The sequence below is a fragment of the Cervus elaphus genome, chromosome 20 (genome assembly GCF_910594005.1).
Source record: "Cervus elaphus chromosome 20, mCerEla1.1, whole genome shotgun sequence".
NCBI classification, from domain to species: domain Eukaryota; kingdom Metazoa; phylum Chordata; class Mammalia; order Artiodactyla; family Cervidae; genus Cervus; species Cervus elaphus.
In genome coordinates, this window is record NC_057834.1 from 101,427,531 (window position 1) to 101,442,744 (window position 15,214).

Sequence of the window (15,214 nt, forward strand, 5' to 3'; positions counted from 1 at the left end):
CACAATCCTTTTTTATATTTATATATTTTTAAGTGAAGCTTCTCTTCCTAAAGTTAGCCTATTGCCCTCAGAAGGTGGGAAACCAAACTAACAAAATAAAGCCACTTTCATTATCCTCTAAACCTCGGAGTCATTGGCAGTTTTTGCCTACCTGCTTTTAAATGACAGGTAAAGTTAATTGATAGAAACTGCAATATCTAATCCACTTGGAGCTTGGTGATGGTTGTACAGCTTTGTACAGCTGTTTTTTAAAAAATCAACTCGTTTCATCATGGTGGATTCAGTAGCTATGATGGCAGGTAGCCTGATCCATGCTTTACTTACATCATCTTTAGTCCTCAGAGCAGCTCTGAGGATTATTACAATGGGGGTGGTGGGGGAATTGTATGGCTGTTTCCAGAATAAGCTACCTTGTCTTAGAGCCAGCCCTGAGTTAGGTTTGTCTAGAAAACCCATTTTCTTTCTGATCTGTCTTTCTGCTTAAAATTCTTTAAATACCAGAGTTGAAATAAAACGGGAGAGGTTGGTGTGACAGCAGCTTTAAAAACATTTTTTCCCCTTTCTCTTGAGATTTGGTTTATGGTGTTTATTGTCTTAGCCAAGCGTCTTGCCATTAGCATAGCAGGTATAAACCTTAGTTTGTTAGCAAGGATCATTTGTGCAGAATTGTTGGGCTGCAGTTAGTGAGAGGTAGAGGAACTGCTGTTTCAAGAGATGAGAGGGAGAGCCTGTGAATATGAAGACAGACTCAGCCCCTGTATCCTGTTACTCTGGGCTCAGGGTCAGTTTGGGGCATCAGTTTTTAAGCCCAGTCTGTAGAGGATGATTACTAGCTTTTGTAACCAACTCAGGGGATTGTTGCAGAAATTAATACATGAATATGGAATATCACAGATTCTTGTAGCTATTATTATTTTTATGGTACATGATGTTTTGGGGGCAATATTCTCATTTTTTTACCAACATAGATAGGATAGATTTTTGTTCTTTTATCTCTCATTATTTTACCCTCCTCGGTAGCTCTATCTGGGTTTGAGTGCCAGTCTTGCATTTTACTAGTTGAACAACCTTGAATCAGACTAAATCTCGGAGTTTCTTTATCTGTAAAATGGCAGAAATAATACTTAACCACAGGAGGTATTAGGAGAATTAAAAGATAATAGATGTGTAGAGTATGTTAGCCTCATGCCTGATACTAAGCCCTCAGTAAATGTTGGTGCTATGTAGATATTTTTGATCTTCTTTTTAAATAGTGATATATTCTGAATCAGACCTGGGATAGAGTTGTAGACTTATCTATTTGATTACAGATAAATTATGCTTCAAATACGTGTTTTCATATTCAAATACGGATATCTATAAAGAAAAGCCAGGTTTCCAGGCCAGTCCACAGAAGCCAGTTTATGAATGAAAATCCATTGTTTACCTGAAATATAGTCCTAGTAATACTGGATCTAAAAGCCATTTACCATGGTTCCCAAGGGAAAATGCTCTTTGAAGCTTAGCTCCATCTCCTCTGCTACATGGAGTAGTGTAGCTCCATGTACAGTTACTGAAGAAGTAACTCCCAAATAACTTGAGAAACAGAAGTTGAGGTATTCAGCAGAAGCATGAAGAAGCCAAGAAACCTGTAACTTCTTAGTGTGTGCATGGGAGAGAGTCCCTGCCTAGGTGGGCAGGATCAGTGAGGGTACCAGTCACTGTCCATCTGTCTTCACGTATCTGAGTTGGGAATCAAGTACCAGCTACCTCACGTTCCCCGCCTCCTTTTTTTGTTTTTTTCCCACCACATAAGTTCATTGTATCTTTGTTTGAGGCCTGACCACACATGAAAATATCAACAATAATTGATTATTTATAATCATTCTCCTACTTCCCCTACACTTTTAGGTTACAGGTGTGTGTAATTTTAATCATGGGCTCAGAAGTTGAGTGGAAAGGTACTTTCCTGGCCTCATCTCCCTAATCTCTTCTAACATTCTTACACCAAAGGAGGTGGTTAGTTGGATAGGAAGTCAAGGGAGCACTTGTAGGGAGGCAAGGCTACCTGTTGTCAACAGTTATGTTCTTGCTAGTTGGCTGTTAGTAAAAAATACTTCAGTAACTATACAGAGTACCTTAAAAGTGTATTTACCATTTATGGTAATAGATTTTAATCATGGATAATCACTTTGGTTATTTATTCTAACACACATTTCACACGCTACTGCCAGGAACTTATTTGCATGTTTAATGTGTAATCAAAGTATGTTAGAACTGTTTAAACACTCTGTAGGAGCTAGATCAAGGATTTCTCAAATTCTAAGAGTGCTCCTCACTGTGATTAGCAAGGTGCACAACAGGTGGGGTCTGGGACTCTCTCAGATGGCCTTTTTTTCTTTGAATCAGGATTTGGTAAGACTGTCACAGACACTGTAATGAGAAATATTATTAGACTTTTATTTTTAAATGGTTTTTTACCTGGTTTGCCAGGTGCTATAGTCCATATTCCTGGAGAGCCCTAATTTTTTATTATTATGTTTAAAACTGCCTGATTGTGCATGGTTGGAAGTTGTATTTAGCCCTAAGAGGATGCAAATATGACTCGGATTCTTTCTGAATGAGAGAATTGCTGGTCTTTGCGTATGCGGTGCTTTGAAAAAAGATGGCCAGATCTATGTGTCTTTAATTTGCTGATCCCTTCTTCACTTTTGCCCAGGTATCTCTCCTCTGTGTCACAACCTCTTTGCCCTGTATGACGAGAGCACCAAGCTCTGGTACGCTCCGAATCACAGCATCACCGTTGACGACAAGACGTCACTCCGGCTCCACTACCGGATGAGGTATGGCTGCCTGCCAGTCTCGCCTGTGCAGGGACGCACGACCATCAGCCTGGAGACCTAAGTCACTTACCAAGAGGCAGTGTAGTCATTTTTGTAACCTGTAAGTTTTGTATTTGCTTGCTATGAGAAAGGACTTCTTCAGTATTTGGAGAACAATTCAAGATGAGTTTGATCACCTTCCTCTGTTGCATTTTAGAAAAGAAATCATTAAAAAGCAGAGGGTATTTTGAATAGACTTAGTACCTTACAGCAGAGTTTTTATTCAGTGAATTATGGTCATGAGTTTAGAGAGTTATGACCAGAAATTTTTTGAGAGAGATAGATGAGAATAGATAATATCAGCATATATACATAACCTAAGAATATTGTTTTTAGAGCTGTAGTTTGAGATTAATCTGTATGTTCTAGGTCATGGTATAATAAAATGTTTCTTAATATATAATCTGTATGTTCTAGGCCATGGTATAATAAAATGTTTCTTAATATATAATCCGTATGTATTAGCTCATTGTATAATAAGATGTTTCTTACTAGAGAGCTTGAGAAACACTGCCTGAAGTGGAAACCTAGAAATCCTAGCTTGGTCTTGTTCTAAAGAGGTGGGTGTTTCAATCCACTGCCTGAGGACTTTGGTCCAGTGGGGCTATAATTTTTCTTCTAGTGAATATCTTATCTTTGCTCCCATATTGTAGACTTTGTTAAGTGTCACATAGTCTCCTAAGGTGGCATAGTCAGTACTTCATCGCTATAGTCTCTTGAGTTTATAAGCATGTTTGATCTGTATGTTGAATTGGAAGTATATTTATTAGATACTGGTTAACCACAAGCTTCCCTTTAGTCGGTAAAGAATCTGCCTGCAATGTAGGAGACCTGGGTTCGATTCCTATGTTGAGAAGATTCTCTGGAGAAGGAAATGGCAACCCACTCCAGTATTCTTGCCTGGAGAATCCCATGGACAGAGGAACCTGGAGAGCTATAGTCCATGGGGTCACAAGAGTCAGACACGACTTAGCAACTAAACCACCTGCCACCAGTTAACCACAGGTTCACACTTGTATTTAACAGAGAAGCTGATAAATAGGGTGAATCCTTTTTGAAAAGGATCTTAACGTACCTAGAGGGGATTTAGTCAGTGAGTTGGCTCAGGTGCTACTGGAACGCAGGGTCATGTAGAACAGCCTGGAGATCTCAGAGGCTCTCCACAGTATCTTAACTGCTATTTCCGTTGAGAGGTCAGTAGAGTTATCACCATTCTGCAGTGGCTGGATGTTTTTCTCAGCGGAAGCTGAACCAGATGTACGTTCTTTGATAATCATCCTGGGCTGACTTTTCTCCTCCCTCCTTACTCACCCTTGGTCTCACCTTGATGTACGTTCTTTGATAATCATCCTGGGCTGACTTTTCTCCTCCCTCCTTACTCACCCTTGGTCTCACCTTGAGAGGTGTGTGTCCTGTGAGATTTCCTGCCCCAGCTTTAGGGAAATGTTCATTCCACCCAGCTGAGCCTTCTGGCTAAATTTGGATTTATTTTTCAGAGTGTAATCCTGTTCCTGTGGCCTGGGGGTTGGCTCTGCAACCCAACATTGAAGCATGTATTTGTAGCTTGAAGTCTGGGAAGGAGGCTTGTCACTCAGTTCTAGTTCTTTCCCTCTAGGTTTTTAGACTCAGAATCTAGAATGGTAGAATATGGGACTTGGAAGGGACCTGAGTTTGTCTGATTCAGCTCTTCCTATTTTTTAGGTGGAAACTGATGTCCAAAAAAGACAAGTGAGTTACTCAAAGTTACATGCATAGTGACTTGTCTTGTTAGCACTAGAATCCTCTTGGTTGGTCATGTGAATGCCTCATGAAAAACTGTCTTTGACAGCTCCCCATTTCTGTTGGGTATTCCCAGGTGGTGCTAGTGGTAAAGACCGCCCCCCCTCCCCCGCCATTGCCAGTGCAGGCGATGTAAGGGACCCAAGTTTGATCCCTGGGTTGAGAAGATTCCCTGGAGAAGGGAGTGGCAGCCCACTCCAGTATGCATGCCTGGAGAATCCCATGGACAGAGGAGCCTGGTGGGCAGCAGACCATGGGGTTGCACAAAGACGGACACACACACACGTTACTGCTAGCTGCCAGGAAGTTCACGGCTGCCTCACTTTTGGCACCTTGACTTTGTACCTGACACTGCGCTTCAACAGGATATTGCCTTGTTACCACAAACTCTTTGAACTTGGAAAGATCCCACCCTAAGCTAAAACATTTGCATTACAACAGACTACATAATTTTGAAACCTCATCATCTCGCCACTAAAGAAGGTGTAATGTGAAAATAAATGTTGGTGACTATTTCAGTGGAATCCCAGCTCTATTTTGGGCAGTATTTTTGTACTTTAATTATAGTTTTCTGCTTTTAGATAATTTTTTAGCTATTGTTTTATGATTTATCTTAATATAAGACAAACATACTCTTTATTCCTTTTAAGAAAAATCATATTTTCTTGCTTTTTTATCTAAATGAATTTCACTGTCCATTAGTCAGGTTCTATAGAAACCTAAAGAGAATTTGTTGTATATAATATCTGTACATAAGCTTAGACTATGTAATCATCTATAGTATAATTTTCTCAAAAACTTGCAAGGAAGGCGTATCTCTCATTGGTGGGTCTGTCTGTCTGATGATCCCTTCCTCCCTCCTTCCTTCTGGCAGTATTCTTCCACATCATCCTGCAAAGGAATATAATAGTCCATTATCATACTACATTTATTTAGGTCATCCTTAATTTTTTTCCATTAGCATGTTGTAATATCAGGAGTTGGTGGCCCAGGTTTAATAATTAATTTTGAAAGGAGTGTACAATTTCTGTCTTGAGGGTACTTACTGGTTTTGTCTTATTAACGATTAGGTGGGTGTTGATTTTTTTTTTTCCCTGAAACATTTCCGTTGTTACACTTATTTATATATTTTTCTTGAAATATAGTCAATTTGTAATTTGTTTCATATGTACAGCATAATGATTCAATATATTTTTTAAAATACTTATTTTTTGGTTGTGGTGGGTCTGCGTTGCTGCACGCAGGCTTTCTCTAGTGGTGAGTGCGGGGCTGCTCTTTGTTGTGTGCAGGCTTCTCACTGCAGTGGCTTCTTTTGTGCCGTGTGGGCTCTAGTCACGCGGGCTTCAGCAGTTGCGGCAGGAGCGCTCGGTAGTTGAGGCTCCTGGGCTCTTAGAGCACAGGCTTAGTTGCTCCATGGCATGTAGCATTTTCCCAGACCAGGGATCGAACTGGTGTCCCTTGCATTGCAAGGTGGAGTCCTAACCATTGGACCACCAGGGAAGCCCTGTGATTCAGTATTTTTTATTTAAAGTTGTTACAAAATAGTGGCTATATTGCCCTGAGCCATACAATAGTACAATATATCCTTGTTGCTTATGGAAGATGTTGATTTCGACAGTCACTAATCTAAAGGTTTTTTCCATTTTATTGTCTTATTAAATAGAGAGCTATCAGTCTCTGACTATAGGCAATTTCCAGAGATCCAGCCTTGTTTTAGGCTCACTTCAGCCTTTCTGTAGTGAAGACATTGTACATTGCCTTATCTTGTTGAACATCTTACCAGAAGGCTTCTAAAGCAAGGCCATTTTCACAGCACTCAGATGGCAACCTTGGAAAATGTCCTCATTCAGCCCCAAGGGGGTATGCTGGGTGCGTGGCTCTTTATCATAGAGTCTCAGCAGGGATGTGGGAAATCCATGGTTCCTACTGGTTCAGGGAAAATCTGTGGTCAGTTCTGCTCTTTCAGACAGCTTCCTCCACCCTTGACATCCCTTTGCCTCATTAGCCCAGGTAATCTTCCATGCGTGCTGCATGCTAAATCACTTCAGTTGTGTCTGACTCTTTGCCACCCCATGGACTGGGGCCCACCAGGCTCCTCTGTCTGTGGAATTCTCCAGGGAAGAATACTGGAGTGGGTTGCCATGTCCTCCTCCAGGGGTTCTTCCTGACACAGGAGTCAAACCCTCATCTCTTAATGTCTCCTGCATTGGCAGGAAGGTTCTTTACCACTAGCACCACCTGGGAAGCCCAGAAGTGAAAATGTTGGTTGTTCAGTTGTGTCCAACTCTTTGCAACCCCATGGACTGTACCCTGCCAGGATCCTCAGTCCATGGGAGTTTGCAGGCAAGAATACTGGAGTGGGTTGCCATTTCCTTTTCCAGGGGATCTTCCCGACCCAGGCATCACACCCGCATCTCCTGCACTGGCAGGTGGATTCTTTCCCACTGCACCACCTGGGAATCGTATCTCTTTGTGAGACGCCTGCTTTGAGCCTTTGTGTGTGGAGTGCTTGGCACACAATTAGCACTTGGAAGCTCTAAGTTACTCTCTTCATCATCCCATTTAGACCTCTCACCTGTCTCCTCCCAGGCAGGACCCCCCAGAACTTAGAGTAGATCACTAGCTTATTGTATGAATGATGAGAATGCTCCATTTTGGACTTCCCTCAGTGGTCAGAGGAGTCCGCCATGGCCTTGTCCCTCTTTTTCTGCCCCAGCTTCAGATTTCCTGCTTAGCTGCTGGAGCTGGTTCACCTCTTACTTTCTGCCTTCCCTGGGCAGCCAATCCTAGAGGAGTCCTCCTGGCCTGTGCTCTGTTCTGCCCTTGAAGAGCAGGCTTCTCAGCCTGGGGGCAGCATGGATGCCAGCCTCTTGGGCAGCTGAGAGCTACAGGCTTCTACTTTCACATGGAAGGGTATGGACGGGGACAGCCCTGTAGCTACGGTTTATGCTGCATGTGGACTCTGTAGATACATGGCTTTTTTCTGCCTGAGAGAGAGATGCCAAAGGCCACAGTCAAGTTATTAGTCACTTTGGTAAGTTACATAAAATATGGGTTATATAGAATCACTGGAAAGTTGTAAAATGTTGATTTTACCTTTAAAGTAACTTCTTACCCATCCTTTCCATTTTAATGACTACTTCTTGAATTAGGTCATTCATTTGCTGTTCATTCATCCAACAAGCGTGTATTAAGCACCTGTTCTGTGCCAGGCACTGGGGATTTAGTGATGAGCAGGATAGCTGAGGCCTCTGCCCCACGAAGCTCACGGCATTGCCCAGGTGGTCGCCATAGGCACCTGTTGTCTCTCTGCCTCTCTCGTTTCAGTCCATCTTCCAGGGGGATCCTGCCTCATATCAGCTTGGCTCGCGGGCTTTCCTGTGCCTTGTCCAGACTCCATAGCCTGCCTGGTGTTTATTTATTCTAGTCCCAACTCCCTCCCCAACCCTTTACCCTTCCCTGCCACTGCCTCTGGCAGTGGGGGCAGCTTCTCCCTCCTTGGTCCTCCATTGTGCCTTACCTGAGACTCTCATGTTTAAGAAAAACTTAGCTTTGAGGCACAGTGCCTAGGGTTCACAGTGTTATTAGGTCCCCACAGAAGTGTTTTAATTTTGTTTAAGTCACGAAAAAAACTAATCCAGCCTGGATTATATTCTTTATACCACCACAGTTGTTATGTTTATATTTACCTTTAATATTTTTGTTATGGAGGAAAGGAAAACTGTGTGAGGTCCATGAAAGTCACAGTGTAGCCCTATCTATGAGATGTGCCCTCTTGTCTGCTACTTTGAGGATATTGTTGAATTTGACTGATTGCCTCTAGACAGGGGATTCACAGCAGGCAGGGGCTGTGCCTGAGAAGCCCTTGCCTTCCAGAGCCTGACCAGATCCTGCATGCCCCAGGCTCTGCCAGGATAGCTCTCTGACAGGTGTCTGGGTTCAATGGCAGCTCCTTTTGAGGAAGAGATTTTTATTTGTTCCTTCCTCATGCTATCATGGTTTCTCCTCAGCACATGGGCATGTCACGGGAGAGAGACCCAGGGACCTGCTGAGTCTGTAACCTGAAGCTGTCCTGGATCAGTTTGGCTTAGTCACCTTCATATCTTCCAGAATTCCTGGTGTTTCTCTTACAGATGGTGGAGAAAACAGGCTCTTGGTCTTAGGTCACCTACCCTCTTGGAACCTCAGTATTCCTCCTCTATAAAATGGAAGCAGTAAAGCAACTTGTACAATTGCTGCAAGCATTAAATAGCATATATAAAGTGTTCATTAGGCCTGGGCACTGCAGCAGATGCTTGTAATAATGTTCATGTATTTCTTCTGTTTTAAAACTTTGTTCATTATAAGATAAAGTATCAGTAACAGCAATCTGAGAAATAGGAAACACTGCTGTATTAACTGTATGTCTTGACTGTATGATGAAGCTAGATTTCAGAAATGTTAAACTTGAATGAAGTAGGTCTTGGATTCAAGGTAGGCTGGCATCACTAAAGGTGGAGTGAGTGGCTAGGCTAACATCTAGTTCTAGTCAGCAGTGTTTTCCTGTTTAGAAAGACACAGTGGGAAGTCCGAGGTGCTATCTCCGTGATCTTAAGGAAGTCACCTTATCTCCTTGAGTCACAGGCGAGGTTCTGGCAGGATGCTCTGCACAGAGTGCTCGTAAGAATGAAAGAAAAGGACCTTATAAACAGTGAAGTGCTTACCCAGGTGAAAGGTCTGTCTGTCTGCTTACTTCTCAGGGAAGTTTAGCCTGCGGCACTGATCACCCTGGGTAGAACCAGGACACCCCTCCCATGCACGCCAAGGTCCTCTTTCCCATGATTAACCTTCATCTTCCTGCCTTTCAGGTTCTATTTCACCAACTGGCATGGGACCAATGACAACGAGCAATCAGTATGGCGACATTCTCCAAAGAAGCAGAAAAATGGCTATGAGAAAAAAAAAGTTCCAGATGCAACACCTCTCCTTGATGCCAGCTCACTGGAGTATCTGTTTGCTCAGGTAAGACATTTGGGCCCAGGGGAGCCTGGAGTTCGTGGGGTGGGTGAGACATGACAGGGGTCAGATTCCCTGGCGCAGCCAACCATGGTAGCTGCTTAGATGCTTTATGACCTGTTCCATTGGTCGTTCTCGCCAACCCTGGACTTGCTCTAGGTGAGGGCAAGGGAAGGCAGTTCAGCATCCAGTGGGGGCTGGTTATCCCACTTGTGGGCCTTTCCGCATCCCTTGCTCCACCAACCCCATTCACTTCCTCTCTGCGGTGCCTCCTGCGCCGAGAGCAGAGGGAAGCTCTAAGTGAGGGAAGGAGTCATTGAGCAGGGCTGGTCATGAAGGTGCTTCTCAGCAGTCACAGAAGGCAAGGAGGTGGCTGCTCTGAGTCATAGCGGTGGTGAGTGGGATGGTTAGACACTAGAGAAAAGCCAGAAAGTGAAGTTCAAGTCACCTGAATTATATTAACCTGAGATAACTAGCATTTTTGTTTGTGTGCTTCCTGATTTTATCATGCAGATATGTACCATGCACTTGTAGTATCTGAAAATATCTTATTCTGAGTGTCTGTGTATTTTTTGCTAAGCTGCTGCAGACTCTGTGGTGAGCAAGACAGACATGGTCTCTGCAAGCCCCAGATATTTAATCGAGTTGGACAAACAAAACAAGCAGATAAAATGACATATAGATAATACACAAGGAATTGTGATAAGTTCTATGAATGAAAAAGCTTTTGTCATAAGGAATATGGGGAGGGAGGTTTGAATGGGGAGAGCTAATTTAAATAGAATAATCAGAGGGCTCTTCAAAGAGGTGGCATTTGTACTGAACGTTGAAGAATAAAAAAGTGTCTGCAGTTCTCAGGGAGGAGTAGGGAAAGTATTTCTTTGGAGAGGAGCAAAGGTTTTCAAAAGCAGCACTGCTGACACTTTGGGCTGGATAATTCTTTGCTGTAAGGCACTGGGCACTGTGGAATATTTATGCACACCCCTCCCCGCTCCTTGCGTGCCAAGTAGCATCAGTGTTGTAGCAGTAGAGTTGGAGGGAAATGGATGGATCTGCGATTAATTTTGGAGATAGACTTGATATGACTTGCTGTTAAGTTGGATGTGCAAGGTTGAGGGTATTGGAAGCATCGAAGATGATTTTGAGATTTCTGTTTTGGGCAGTGTCTGACATATAATGGAGTGATTCCCTGCATAGGAAAGAGTGGACGCAGCAGGTTGGAGAAGGGGGGTTGGAAACAAGGAGCTCTCTTTCAGAGATACCTGTGAGATATGCAAGTGGAGATTCCTGGTAGGAAGTTGAGTATGAGACTGGAATCCAGAGGAAAAGCCAGCCTTCATTTAACTAATCATTGTTTTAAACCTTTTTGTTGTTTTTTTCCCCTGTTACACTATCACTGTTACAAAACAGCCTCAAACATATTTCTGAATGTGTGTTCTCCTTATTATTTCCTTAGGATGTAGTTTTTCACATTTGGATTTTGTGTCACAGTCGTCATCTGCTAGACGGCTTTAGTTATTGATTGCACTTTCCATAACATATCTGAGGAGTGGCCTCCGAGACTGCAGAGAAGTGAAACAGCACAGCCCTAGGCAGATACTGTGTGGAAAAAGTAAAGTGAACTGGCCATTTTCATATTGGCCTTTTTGAATCCAGCCTCCCAGTTTTACACATATTCAAGTCTGAGATTGATTCTTTTTACTTTTTTGAAAGAGAAAGTGTAAAGAAAGAGTGCCCCATACTTCAGGAGTGAGTATGACATTAGAATCTGACATTTCAGAGCTTCAGGAATGAATTACTTAAGGTAGTTGTACAGTGATGTTTACAGAAAATCACAGCCAGACAAAATAGTTTTGAATTTTGTCCTCTTCCACACTGTCCGCTTCCACTGCTGGCAGCGATGATTGTTGTTGATCCTCGGTAGTTTGTAGAAGTGGTCAGTGTCCTTTTCTTACTGAGAGGAACCAGAAGTCCTGCCTTGGCAAGAGGAGAACGGCAGTGGTGAGAACCCTTCATCCAAAACCCATTAAAGCTGCTTCAGGGAAAGCGAGTGTCCTCCTGATGTAGGACCACCACCCAGACTTCACGTCTGCCTCTTTCCCAGCTGGAGGAGGGCTGACGGTCCCGTCCTGAGAGCTTGGTCCACTTGGAGTCGGCGAGAAGAGACCAAGTGTGATGGTGGCTTTGCGTTGCAGAGCTGCAGCCCTGTAGTCACATCTGGTCTGATACCCACCGCCCCCCACCCCTCACCACACACACAGACACACACACAGACACACCCACACACACACAGACACACACACAGAGACACACAGACACACACACACACACTCTCATGAGGCCCTACCCACCGCCCCCCACCCCTCACCACACAGACACACACACAGACAGACACACACACGCTCATGAGGTCCCCGGTTTGATACCCACTGCTCCCCACCCCTCAACACAGACACATACAGACACACACACAGACACAGACACACACAGACACACACACAGACAGACACAGACACACAGATACACACAGACACACATAGACACACACAGACACACAGACACAGACACACACAGACACAGACACACAGACACAGACACAGACACACACACACGCTCATGAGGTCCCCGGCACTCAGAGTGCTATGTCTTTCTACTTGTCTTTGGCTTTGGTAATTACTTGAGGTTATGTATTTCCATTTGTTCTTCTTTCTTTCCTGGAGTCTCCATGAGATCAGGGATGTGGTTTGGTCTGCTGCTAGTACCTCAAATAATATCTGGCCCATAATTGGTTCTTGTTAGTCAATAATTACCAACTGAGTGAATGACATTATTTAACCTTTTGGTGCCTTAGATTCCTCATCTGTTAGGCAGAGTTGGTGATGTTAGCATCCCCCTCATAGGGCTGTTGTAAAGATTAAATGAAATAGTGGATGAGACGAACCGCGCACAGTGCCTAGCACTCAGGTCCGGGCTTAATAAAGGGGACTGAGCAGTGATGGTGTTGTCATTACTCTGTACAAGACAGGTAGGTATTGGCCACTGCTTTTTTGTTTTCACTTTTGTTTTCTGAAGCCCTCATGAACTCTTGGAATGTGTGGCATACCTCCATGAATGAGGGGGTGTATTTTGAGGATATATTTCACCATTGGAGACTTTAACAGCAGATATTGAAAAATATCACGTGTGGTCATGACCTAGTATAGAATCTGGGATTCCTTCTCCTTTCTGTAAATCTACATCAGGAGGGATGGTGGGTGCTCAGTTCATTGTGGAGTTAACAAATGATCAAGCCCCAGACAGCTGTTACCTCCCATGCCCTGGTGCAGTCCAAGCCTAGTACATACTACATTTTTTACCATCACTTCCATGGGAAGCCCTGTGGAGGGGCTTCATGACTTTTGAAGGAATGAATTAACCTGGGGAGAACATTTCCCAAGCCCTTTCATGCCCAACTATTGAGAAAGAGGTCTGGTGCCAGGGAAACTCTAAATCTCGTTAGTCTCCTTGCTGTACTGCTTCTTGGGTAGCACTTCCCTGTGTGGGGAACCTTCCTCCTAAGATCAGAAATGTGGGCGGATGCTTGAAACTTAAGCAGTGATTCATTTCTTCTCATCTCTGCTCCAAAGGGACAGTATGATTTGGTCAAATGCCTGGCTCCCATTCGAGACCCCAAGACGGAGCAGGATGGGCACGACATTGAGAACGAGTGTCTGGGAATGGCCGTGCTGGCCATCTCCCACTACGCCATGATGAAGAAGATGCAATTGCCAGAACTCCCCAAGGACATCAGGTAAACCTTCCTGCTGGCTGAAGAAGTGATTGTGGGGATGGTGTTATTCTTACACATTCTCATACACCTCAGTTGTTGGCTGTCTGCTCTCTGCAGAGCCCAGCTTTTTTTAAAGAATATTTATAATAAAAGGTAGTACAATTATAATTGTGTCCTGAATTTGAATGTTGGCTGACAACCTCAGAAGTTTGTACGAAGTGAAAGTTCTGGGCTGGGTCACCAGTCAAATGAGTGGCCCACATGCCCTCCCCCTTGCTCTCTGCCCATGCTGGGCACTGGCATCTGTCCCTGCACTTTTTCCTTTTGTGCTGGATCTGTCCTAAAATCCTTCTTGATATAGCCCTAATACATTTCCAGCCTGTACTGGTTCCCTGGAGAGCTGCTAATTCCAATGTGAAGCATGATCAACTGTTACCTTAAGAAAATTGTATTTACTTAAAATTATCATTTGCAAGCAAGTCCTTCTGAAGGAATATTCAATCTGTATAACTTCCACCTATCTATGAAACACTAATATAATTTTTATTTTATTTTTTTGGCCATCCACCCATCATGGGGGAAATCTTAGTTCCCCAGCCAGGGATCAAACTGATGCTCCCTGCAGTGTACACACAGTCTTAACCATTGGACCACCAGGGAAGTCTGGAAATACAATTTTTAAATCAGTGCACTATTGTGTTTGTCCCAAGACAAGTCATTTTGAAGAGGGGATTATTTATAGCCATGTTATCTGTGATAGGTGGCATGTGCCTTTTCGTAAGGTTACATTTCGTATCTCCTTGCCCTTGACCAGAGTCTGGAGCAGGTCACGAGTTGCCCCTCAGAAATGCAGGGACTGGTGAGATACATGCCACACTGCTTTCTCCTGTTTCTGTGGCGTTTGCTCTGGGCACCTCCTCTTTATTTTTGCATGAGGCTGAAGTTAAAAATAGCTCTCCTCTGACCTTCCCCTCTGTTACTTTAATCTAAAAAAGAAGTTACAGTATTTGCTGGGGACAAATTTCAAGCTCCACAGTTTTCCGCTGTTGTGAAACTGTCAGTGTGGCAGGGATTCCCCTGTGCTGGGTGCTTTCTCAGGCTGTCTCCCCACTTGTCTGACCGCCAGCAGACTTGCTCTTTTTTTCTTGGGTGTTCATACCCCTGGTAAAGCTGGGTCTTGTTCTCACAGTGTATCCATTTGCTGTGATTCTGTTAGTCATAGATACTCTCTCTCTCATTAACACCTGAATGATTAGTCTTTCACTTTATCTGTTGATCCATTTAATATATCTAGCACATTTGCACACAGCAACCACTGGGTCTTTTGTATTTGATTAGCTTTTATGTGTTTTTCCTATTTCTTATAAAGGCAACCTGTGATCTTTATAGAAAAACTGTCTAATAGATATGCAGGTAGAACGTGTGAAGCATCTCTCATCACTCTTGACACCTTCCAGGTGGCTTTCTAACTGCTAAGGTTCTGGCTGAACCTTAGCAACAGTGTGTTCATGTGAACACAGTGTACGCGGGAAGGAACAGTGACGTTAGCAAACAAAAACAGTTAAGTCCATTTTGCTGCCTGCCTTTGTGATCCAGAAAATCTGATGATTCTTGTAGGAATTTCCATTTCAGTAAAATCTATGGAACCAGGTACTTGTCTCTTTTCTTTCAGTCCCTGTCCACCTCCATCTCCCTATGATTATCATCCTGAGTTTTACTCCAAGACCTCTGGGAGTAGAACCTTTCTCCTTTGGCAACACAGAGAAGGAAGGGTCACAGGCTTGCATTTGTTTCTGGGCTTTTCTGCTAA

The 15,214-nt window shown here is 43.5% G+C and overlaps 1 protein-coding gene across 2 annotated transcripts in view; it reads left to right on the top strand.

Annotated features, from left to right (window-relative positions):
- The window catches only part of JAK1 (Janus kinase 1), a 243,689-nt gene that overhangs the window by 189,786 nt on the left and 38,689 nt on the right, over window positions 1-15,214 (top strand). For both annotated transcript variants that reach the window (XM_043878818.1, XM_043878817.1), the window contains 3 exons: window positions 2,699-2,822; window positions 9,488-9,641; window positions 13,262-13,425. In XM_043878818.1, the coding sequence (XP_043734753.1) occupies window positions 2,699-2,822; window positions 9,488-9,641; window positions 13,262-13,425 (442 nt within the window). The remainder of the gene's footprint in view (window positions 1-2,698; window positions 2,823-9,487; window positions 9,642-13,261; window positions 13,426-15,214) is intronic.